This window comes from Penaeus japonicus, unplaced genomic scaffold (assembly GCF_977035675.1).
Source record: "Penaeus japonicus unplaced genomic scaffold, GWHDUDI00000001_assembly GWHDUDI00000029, whole genome shotgun sequence".
NCBI classification, from domain to species: Eukaryota; Metazoa; Arthropoda; class Malacostraca; order Decapoda; family Penaeidae; genus Penaeus; species Penaeus japonicus.
Genome location: NW_028234431.1, coordinates 32,101,395 through 32,111,951, shown reverse-complemented (window position 1 = coordinate 32,111,951; position 10,557 = coordinate 32,101,395). Strand labels below are relative to the sequence as shown.

The following is a 10,557-nucleotide window of genomic DNA, read 5'->3' as shown; positions in this document are numbered from 1 at the left end:
GAGAGAGAGAGAGAGAGAGAGAGAGAGGCAGAGAGAGAAGAAAGAAGAGAGAAAGCGAGAATGAAACAGAGCAGAGAGTAAAAAAAATAAAACTGATTATAATGGCACTCACCTCGTCACACAAAAACACACATTCTCTTGATTAGAATAAAAAAAAGAAGAAAGAAAAAAAAGATAAAATAAAATAAGAATAAACAGACCAATCTCAGTTCCAAACTTTGCAATGAATCCAACATAAATCTCTAAGATACAACATCTTGGTTTCTGAATCCAAATATTTGAAATTTTGACATTCCTTACCGGTCTCTCGTGCTACAAGGCATCATTCATTTATATAAATCATTTCTCCTATTTATCAGTACTAAGAAAATACTATTAAAACTGATAATAAGGACTAAAAAATGTCGATAATTATATATCACTAATTAAAGACTTATTTTCTTCTTTCTATCTATATCAAAGACAAACTGATATTATCACCGTTGCCAATGCATTTTTCTTCAGTAATTTTTTTTTTGAATGGAGTTGAACAGTTGCCAAATTGATTGATTCTCGCAGATTATAACTATTATTAGACTTGCCTGTCTCTGGCTGGTTCTGGCTTCTAGTTTGGATATTGTAAAGGTGGGTCAGAAAAAGAGGTTTTATATTTTTTTGTTTTTTTGTTTCACTCTCTTTCTCTCTCTCTCCTTTATTTCTTCTCTCTCTCTCTTTTTCTCTCGTTCTTATTCTCACCTTTATTTCTTCTCTCTCTCTCTCCCTTTCTCTCGTTCTCGTACTCTCCTTTATTTCCTCTCAATCTCTCTCTCTCTTTCTCTCGTTCTCATTCTAACATTTATTTCTTCTCTCTCTCTCTCGTTCTCATTCTCTTCTTTATTTCCTCTCAATCTCTCTCTCTCTTTCTCTCGTTCTCATTCTCTCCTTTCTTTCCTCTCTCTCTCGTTCTCATTCTCTCCTTTCTTTCCTCTCTCTCTCTCTTTCTCATTTTCTCCTTTATTTCTTCTCTCTCTCTCTCTCTGTCTCGGTCTCTTCTCTCCTTTATTTCCTCTCTCTCTCTCTCTCTCTCTTTCTCTCGTTCTCATTCTGTCCTTTATTTCCTCTCTCTCTCTCTCTCTCTCTCTCGTTCTCATTCTCTGCTTTCTTTCCTCTCTCTCTCTTTCTCTCTGTCTAGGTCTCATTCTCTCCTTTATTTCCTCTCTCTTTCTCTCTTTCTCATTCTCTCCTTTATTCTCTCTCTTTCTCTCTCTCGTTCTCATTCTCTCCTTCCTTTCCTCTCTTTCTGTCCCTCCCCCACCCCTCTCTCTCTCTTTTTCTCCCCGCCCCCTCTCTCTCTTTCTCTCTCACTCTCTTCCTCTTCTTTGCTTTCCACGTATTGAGAATAATGTGACTATACGCGTTCTTCCGAAGTGTTCTCTCACGTGACAAATTCTTGCCATGACTCCCACTGTCAAGCGCCAAGGTGACACTTGGTTGCAGCTGTTATTATTTGTGGAAAAAAAGAAAACCTCGAATCTACCTCAGCTTTGCTTTGTTTATTTGTGATACGAAGAGATATCATTTGTATCTGTTGTAACTTGTGTAAAAAAAAAATCATTCATATTTTGTTTCATTCCCTTCAGTAATTTTTGTCTTTGTTTCATCTCGTATTATTTCAAACAGAAGGGAAATATATAATCCATCGATTTTTATTTCGTATATCTATTCATTCACATGATTTTTAGTGAAAGATAATTTACTTAAAACAACCGCGAAAGATGTTCCTTTCCTTTGACAAAGAGAAAAACGAAAGATGTGATCCCTAACTCCCCCTTCTGTACAGCTAATTTTCTCGTAAATATAGACGCCCAGGTGGAGTAGAACCCTCGTGACCTGGTTTGCGCCCCTCTCATAAACGATTTATCTCTCTCTTTTTCTCTCCTGTGCTCTCTTTCTCTCTGTCTTTCCGTCTGCCTGAATGTCTCTCTCTCTCTCTTTCTCTTAGTCTTTTTCTCTGTATTTCTGTGTGTATAGTTTTTTTTTAATTCAATCTCTCTCTCTCTCTCTCTCTCTCTCTTTCTCTCTCTCTCTCTCTCTCAACATCATCATCTGTTATCTCTCCCTTGCCTGTTGTTTATATACCATAAATAATATGATTTTTCTAACCTTTCAAGGCAAATACGTGAGTTAAGATGCCATAAACTTTGATAAACGTTGAGAGAGAAAGCTTGATGTTGAGAAAGCTTATTTGTAATGACTAAAATAATACGGTGTAACGTAAAGAATGAAGGAATTAAACAGACAGACACACAAAAAGGAAAAATATCAGCATCCAAAAGACAGCCAGCCACAGACAGCGAGACTGACAGCCACTGCCAGAGAGCGCGGGCGACCCCCCCCCCCCCTTCCCATCTCACACCCTTGTCCTCCCTTCCTTTCTTTCCTCTTATTATATCAGGGTTGTCATCTCGCGTCGTCTTATTTTTATCGTTTGGTCGCTTTCGTCCTTTTGTTCTCTCTCTCTATCTCTCTTTCTCTCTCTCTCTCTCTCTCTGTCTCTCTCTCTCTCTCTCTCTCTTCTCTTTCTCTCCTCCTCTCTTTCTTCTCTCTCTCTCTTTCTTTCTGTCCTTTAACAAAATTCTTCCCAATGAAAGTTTAATCTTACACAGCCTTAATTCCCAAATAATCATGCAACGTGCAACAGCCTCATCAACACCAGATCCATCTAACCATAATTTGAATGTTATGATACCCAACGCGACACGAAGGCATAATTATAAAATCGTTTTTACCTTTCTCTCTATACTATGATATTAAAAACAGAAAAAAGCCAAAAAACAATGATGAATAAAACAATAAAACAAGGTATTTAATAGAAATAGGAATAACAATGACATATAAATGAGAATAATAGGACAAGAAAATAAGGACATCACGGGATCGAAATTCTTGCGCCGCCCCTACCGTTTGCGACCTGCGCTCTCCCAGCCGATCATCGCCGTAGAAAGCCGATAGAGCCTGGACGTCTGACGCGAGGGTGTCCCACAAGGAGCGTCTCCTGTCCATCTTCTTGAGGGAGGAAGGACTCTCTTACTCGCTTGACTCACTCGCTGACTCACCGACTCACCGACTCACCGGTTCCCCAACGAGAGGAGAGTCTTTGTCTTCTCGGTTGTGGTGGCTTCGGGAGGTGGTCGTGTTGAGACGTGGAGTGTGTTGGGTGGAGTGTGGTTGGTGGAGGGGGGAGGGGGGAGGGGAGGCGGAGGTAAAGGGGGGGTGATTGGGGGGGAGGGTGGAAGGTGATTGGAAGGTGATTGGAAGGTGATTAGGGGGAAAGTTGACGGTGGAGGGAGTGTGAAGGTAGGAGGGAATGTGTGGATATACAAAGATCTGTGTGCTACCGAAGAGGATATTCCGTTAACATCGTGTGGAAGAAATATTCACAATCCTTCATCCTCCTTTTTTCACTTCGCTATCTCAGCTCACAGAGAATTGCTTCTTTTCTTGTTTCTCGAACTCTTTTCATCTAGTATTACACAACAACACCGCACTGTAACGCCACCAAAAATGGGCATCCTTGGTCCTAAGTCTAGAACCGACTTTCCGATTGCCTTCTGCAACACGACGCAACACAATTCAAAAACTCAAAGCGACGTAGACGTGCCTTCCCTAACACCGTCTGGAACACTCATTAATCTTCGCATTCTGAAGGTGAGCCAAACGCTATCTTGCTTGCCTTCATCGCATCTATTCTGCAGTCAAACGGCACAATTCTCTCCTAAGTAAAGTAGTTCTTCTCACCAGCCAGGAATATTGCACGCATTTCCCCTCACTTCACTGATACAGCATGGTACATCATACCAGAGGACGTCCTTCTAAGATGCCTCTTCTTGCCTCACGTGTTGCTCATTTTCAGCATACTACTGCACGTGCCTCCGCCCTCGCCACGCGCACTTCCTCATACACAGTCCTTATATGGAGCGAAGGTATCATCCTGCCATAGAGACGAGCATACGGGCGAAGGACGCCCCAAGGACTCCGAGGGATTGAGTCTCGGGAGGACGTCCGCCTCGGGGAAGGTCGGCGAGGGTGTGGGGCCGCGAGAGACTCCTGGCCGAGGACTGGTGGTTCTTGTTCTTTGCGGTTCTGAGGGTGGAGGGAGCCGAGGGGAAGGGGGGCAGCGGGGAGGGGAAGGGGGACGAGAGGGAGAGGAGAACGGGGGAGAGGGAGAAGTGGGGGAGGGGCGAGAGAATGAGTGGAGAAGATTGTGGGGCTGAGGGTGGAGATAGCGAAGGGTTGCTAGGCAGTCGGGGGCGTAGGCAGGGGAGCTTGTGGCTTGTGGCGCGAGCGCTGCGGCGCCGAGGAACTGTCCAAGCGCGGGGAGTCAGGTGGCTCGCTGTGGCTCCAAATAAAGGGAATTACTGGCAGTACAGAGAGTGGGTGAGAGGGTTGGTGAGCGGGTGGGTTGTAGGTCGGTGGGCTGGGCTTCACCGAGGGCTGGGTGGGTGCCTGGGACGCCCGCCTCGTGGCGTCGAGTCCCTCTTGGAGATGATGGCGACACCTTCGAGGAATGCGGAGCGACACCAAGACGACGAGGGACGCCGGAAGAACGACCCGAGCGCTTCCTCCGACGGGGCGAGGGCGGCGGCGGCGAGTCTCGAACCAGACGCGGTCGACGAGTGGATCGGAAACACCAGCACACCTCGCACTCGCACTCGCTCTCCTCCTACTCGCACTCAACCCGCCCACCCCACTCCCCACCTCGCCGCTCTACCGACCTTCACCTCCCCGTGCATTCATCTTCCTCCCCTCTTTCTCATTCTTATTTTCCTCCCCTCTCTCTTAATTCATTCCTTTCTTCCCTTTTCTTCCCCTTTCTGACTCACTCTTTCTCTCATCTTGCTTCTCTTATTCCTTGTCATTCTCTCCTTCCTCCCTCCCCCCTAATTCTCACTTTCCTCCTCCTCCTCACTCCCTCTCCCTACTCACTCCCTCCCCCTCCTCACTCCTTGACCCTCCTCGCTCCCTCCCCCTCCCCCTCTTCACTCCCTACCCCTCCACCTCCTCCTCCTCATTCCCTCCCCCTCCTCACTCCCTCCCCCTCTCCTCCTCCTCACTCCCTCCCCCTCCCCCTCCTCACTCCCTTCTCCTCCCCCCTCTCTCTAATGCCACCCCAGCGCCCCGCCCGATAAGGAACGCGGGGCGTGCGTGCCTCAGCTCCTAACAGTGAGGGATATGGTTTACCTCGTCGCCAGACCCTCGTCGTAACATGGCTGTTATGTTTATCGTCGGCGGTGGTGGTGGGCGCCGTGGCGGTGGGTGGCGGATGGTGGGCGTGACGGTGGGTGGTGGGCGTGAGGGAGGGATAAGGAAAGAAGGTGGTGGGTGGTGGGTTTGGCGGTAAGTGGAGGGCGTCGTGGTAGGTGGTGTGCGTGAAGGAGGAATCAGTAACGAAGGTGGCGGGTGGTGGGCGCCGTGGCGGTGGGTGGCGGATGGTGGGCGTGGCGGTGGGTGAAAGAAAAAATGAAGAATAAACGGAGAACGAAAAAGAGAATTAGATGAAGTAAAAAGCAAAGAAAATGACGGAGAGGAGATAGAAAACGTAAAAGAATCGAGAAGACTGGAACAAATTAATAAATATAAGAAAGGGAATAAAAGATAGGAGAAAGAGGAGATAAAACGAGGGAAGGAAATTTCCAACAACATTTATGTAACTGTGAAGAGAAGGAGAGGAAGGGCACGAACACTGGAAAATAAATCGAAGAAAATGGAAAAATAAAGAAACCAAAGAAAATGGAAAAATAAAGAAATGGAAGAAAATGGAAAAATAAAGAATCTGAAGAAAATGAGAAAATAAAGAAACCGAAGAAAATGGGAAAATAAAGAAACCGAAGAAAATGGGAAAATTAAGAAACCGAAGAAAATGGAAAAATAATGAAACCGAAGAAAATGGGAAGATAAGAAATGTACAGAAAATGGGAAAATAAAAGAATTTGGAAATTGGAGACCATAAAGAAAACGAGAAAATGAAGAAAACAAAGAAAATGGGGTAATCGAAAATGGAATAAGGCATTTTAAAAAGAAAACAAGTAAATAAGAAAAATGAGAAATTTGAGAAGACGGAGAACAGAAAATGAAGATACATGATACAACAAAAACTAAAAAAAAATAGAAAAAATACAGAAATTGAGAAATAACGGGGAAGAGAAGCTAAAGAAGCATAAAATAGCGAAGGTCCAGGCGAATGTTCATGCAGCATGAATTTCCTTCAGACCAAGAAATGCAGGTAAACAGACCCAAAGGAGGATTAAAAAAAGAAAAAAAAAAAAAGAAAGAAAAGAAAAAAATTACGAAAAAATGGGAACACCCGCGCATTCCACAGCTGTGCGAAAAGAAAAGTAGGAAAAGGTGTATAAGATGTAAACAACAAGAAAGAAACAACACAGGTGATCCTTGGTATAAACAGGCTAAAGAAATGGATTGTAAACACGGGATTAAGAAAGCAAAGGTGGAGGGAGGAGAAGGGAGAGGAGTGGGAAAGAGAAAGAGAGAGGGAGAGAGGGAGAAAGAGAGGGGGGAGGGAGGGAGGGAAGAGGGAGAGGGATAAGGTGAGGGAGGGAGGGAGAGGGAGGGAGGGAGGGAGAGGGAGGGAGGGAGGGATGGAGAGGGTGAGGGAGGGAGGGAGGGAGGGAGAAGTGAGAGAGAGAGAAAGAGAAAGAGAGAAAGGAAGAGAAAGAGAAAGAGAAAGAGAGAGAGAGAGAGAGAGAGAGAGAGAGAGAGAGAGAGAGAGAGAGAGAGAGAATGAGAGAGAGAGAGAGAGATGCAACCCCGACGAACAAAAACATTAAAAGTCAAATCATCTTTTAAATCTATTCGACCAAGTGGCAGACACAGCAGACTTAAAACGAGACACTGACTCACAGCTTGAGAATACAGGAACCAGCAATAAACAAGAAATAAGGACATATAAGAGAATACATTTTCACCTTTTTTTAACATAGTTGTACGTCACTAAATAGTAAAAGAAATTTTTTTAAAAATCAGCACATGACATTTTGCTTTTGACAAGATATTTTAAACGATTTTGCACATGTAAATAACTTCATTCTTTACAAAACATCTTGTGGAAGACTAAACGCAATTTTCTTGACTCAAACATATCAGATTATAAGTTGATTTAAATTTAGTTTCTTTTTCCTTGTAAGAAAATTTTATCACCTCGAGTCTGTCTTTACCACTAAAAAAATCTACTTTAGCTTATTTTAATGGATATATTCAAGATAATTATAAACTTGAGTTCTGTATCCTATAGTCACTGTAACAGAGGAAACCGAAACCTATCAATTAAGACCAAAAAGACCAAACAACTTAAATCGATTTGTACCAAACAAGCAATTAGTCCAGAAATTGATAAACAACCAGTTTCGTCAATGTTGTGGTGGCATTTGCGGGGTGTGGGTCGTGTCGGTTTGTTGGGGTGTATACAGATGGTAGATGAGTGTATCGTGAGGGGAGCTGAGGGCCTTAGAGCGACGGAGAGAGCCTCGCAGCCGGGGAGAGGGCCTGGTCGAGCGAGAGAGCCGAGCAAGCTCATGGAGTGAAGGGGGGTGAGCGATCTCCTGCGACGAGCTCCACGCGATCTGGAGCGCGCTGTCCTGGCTCCATCTCTCCTCCTTCTCTCTCTCTCTCTATCTGTCGGTCTATTATCATCTATATCTTTAATCTCTATCTCTCTATTACTCTCCGTCACTTTTCTCCTCTCTCTCTCTCTTTCTCTCTCTCTACTCTCTATCTAAAAAAATCTTTTCGTTCTCTATCTATCTATCTTTTCTTCTATCTATCTTTATCTTATCTCTAATCTACCAACCTTTTCTTCTCTCTCTCTTTCTCTCTCTGCTTTCCTCCTCTTCTCTCTCTCTTTCTCTCTCTTCCTCCCTCTCTTCTCTCTCTCTCTCTCTCTCTCTATCTCTCTCTCTCCCTCTCTATCACTCTCTCTCTCTTTCCTCTCTATCTCTTTCTCTCCTCACTCCTTCTCTCTCGTCTCCTCCTCTCTCTATGTCTCTCTCTGTCTTTCTCTCTCTCTCCGTCTCTCTCACTTCTTCTCTCTTCTCTTCTCTATCATCTCTCTTTCCTATCTAATCTCTTTCCCTCTCTCTCTTCTCTCTCTTCTTTTCTCTTCTCTCTCTCTTCTCTTTCTCTCTCTTCTCTTCTCTTTTCTCTCTCTCTCCCTCCCTCCTCTCTTCTTCTCCCTCTCTCTCCTATCCACTTTCTCCTCTCTCTTCTCCCTCCTCTCTCCCTCTCCCCCTCCTCTCTCTCTCTCCCTCTCCCTCTCTCTCCCTCCCTCTCTCTCTCTCTCCCTCCTCTCTCTCTCTCTCTCTCTCTCTCTCTCTCTCTCTCTCTCTCTCTCTCTCTCTCTCTCTCTCTCCCTCTCCCTCTCTCTCTCTCTCTCTCTCTCTCTCTCTCCCTCCCTCTCTCTCTCTCTCCCTCTCTCTCTCTCCCTCCCTCCCTCCCTCCCTCTCTCTCTCTCTCTCTCTCCCCCTCCCTCCCTCTCTCTCTCTCTCTCCCTCTCTCTCCCTCTCCCTCACTCATACTCTCGTGACACACCAGATGAAAGCGCTTTCTTCATAAGCTTCTGAGTTTGGCTGGAGTGGCGACGGCATTCCTGTCTATTATTGTGGCTGCAACACCGCGAGAGAGAGTGTGTGAACGAGACAGAGAGAGAGAGAGAGAGTGAGAGAGAGAGAGAGAGAGAGAGAGAGAGAGAGAGAGAGAGAGAGAGAGAGAGAGAGAGAAAGTGAGAGAGGGAGAGACAAAGAGAGAGGGAGAGAGAGAAAGGGTATGAGAAAGAGAGAGAGCGAACGAGACAGAGAGAGAGAGAGAGAGAAAGAAAGAGAGAGAGGGAGAGAGACAAAGAGAGAAGGAGAGAGAGAGCGAACGAGGCAGAGAGAGAGAGAGAGAGTGTGTGTGAAGGAGAGAGACAAAGAGAGAGGGAGAAAGAGAAAGGAAGTGAGAAAAAGAATGAGAGAAAGAGTGAACAATGGAGACAAAGAGAAAGAGAGAGGGGGGAGAGAATGAGAGAGGAAGAGAGAGAGGGGGGGTTGAGGACAAGAAGGAGGAGGTTTCAACAACGTGCATGGCAGAGAAGGGGACACAGATAAAAAAAAAAAAAAAAGTATACACAGACACCCATAAAAGCACCCACATACCCACATACATAAACACATAAGATTCTGAAACAAACTTTTTAATCGGAAGAAGACAAAAACAACAAACTGCTTTCCATATGCACCAACCTCCCCCTCCCCCTCCCCCCTTCTCCTTCCCCTCCCTCCTTCTCCTTCCCCTCCCCCCTATTCCTTCTCCTCCCCCCTTCTCCTTCCCCTCCCCCCTTCTCCTTCCCCTCCCCCCTTCTCCCGACACCACCTGACGACGTAACTCTAGAAACAGCTGACAGTTAAGGAGAGGGAGGTGTGCTTGTCACAGGAACAGCGTGATCTATGGGAAGAGTTGAAAGAGATAAGATCATAGTAGATAATGGATTTATTTTCTGTCTTAGTTTTTTTTCTTCTTCTTGTTCTTCTTTTGTTTCGACTTTTTTATTCTCTTCTCCTTTATTCTTCTTACTCTCCTCCTCGTTTTTTTCTCTTTTTTTTATTCTCTTCTTCCTTATTCTTCTTACTCTCCTCCTCGTTTTTTTTCTTCTTCTTCTTCTTTCTCTTTTGTTCCAGCTGCTTTCTTTATTATCTTCTCCCTTATTCTTCTTCCTGCTCTCCTCTTCCTCCTCCTCCTCCTCTTCTCCTTCTTCTATTTTCCTCCCCCCCCTCCTCCTTTTCCTTCTCCCTTTATCTATCTATTTATATTTTGCTTTTATCATGCAAATTTACAAATATCAAATGTCTGATTTATAATGACTTTCGTGATGAAGATGTATAATAATTGTTGCTTTTGCACCTTGCTCGACCATCACTTACCTGTTGCCTCATTTAGGCTCATATTTCTGCAAGATTTTGAGAGATGTTGAAAGGATGTTTTTGAATATGAATTTAATAATTTAGCAGAGTCCTTCATTTTTGTTATAATTATATAGGGTTGTTATTTTCGGAGAATAATAAGATTTTTTTTGTGATTATATAATTATGATAATATAGAGGTTGGTAAATGACGATGATAATGATAACGTTATTATTGTATTTTCCTGAATTTCGGTTAGAAATAGGGTTTTTGATATGTTTGATTTATAATTTGTGTAGGAATTAATTGAAGGGTGGATTCAGTTACAATTAAGAGTGATTAATCATCCTTAATTGTGCTATGTTTCTGAAACCATCAATATGGCACAAGCTATCAAATATATATCTTTAAATGAAATATATTTACACATGTTATAATTTCTACGATTGACGTCAAAGTACAATGATAGGAATAATACTACTAACGCTTTTAAGTAAAATAATTATAACAATAATTAAGGAAAAAATAATAGCAACTATAATGATGATAAACATAATAAAATAACAATAACAACAATAATAATGATGATGATGATAATTGTAATAATGATGCTGATAATCATGATGATAA

General features: G+C 43.7%; 2 protein-coding genes across 3 annotated transcripts in view; one reads left to right on the top strand and one right to left on the bottom strand.

Annotated features, from left to right (window-relative positions):
• Positions 1-268, top strand: part of LOC147468450 (uncharacterized) — a gene marked incomplete at its 5' end in the record, with an annotated part of 3,086 nt that extends 2,818 nt beyond the window's left edge. Inside the window, 2 exons of the mRNA XM_086554454.1 lie at positions 1-27; positions 248-268. The exon at positions 1-27 is cut by the window's left edge and continues 156 nt beyond it. Coding sequence (XP_086410580.1) covers positions 1-27; positions 248-268 — 48 coding nt within the window. The remainder of the gene's footprint in view (positions 28-247) is intronic.
• Positions 1-4,670, bottom strand: part of LOC122255636 (F-box/LRR-repeat protein FipoQ) — a 13,742-nt gene extending 9,072 nt beyond the window's left edge. For both annotated transcript variants that reach the window (XM_086554284.1, XM_086554285.1), the window contains exon 1: positions 2,941-4,670. In XM_086554284.1, the coding sequence (XP_086410410.1) occupies positions 2,941-3,042 (102 nt within the window). In that variant the 5' untranslated portion in view covers positions 3,043-4,670. The remainder of the gene's footprint in view (positions 1-2,940) is intronic.
• Between the last annotated feature and the right edge of the window lie 5,887 nt (positions 4,671-10,557).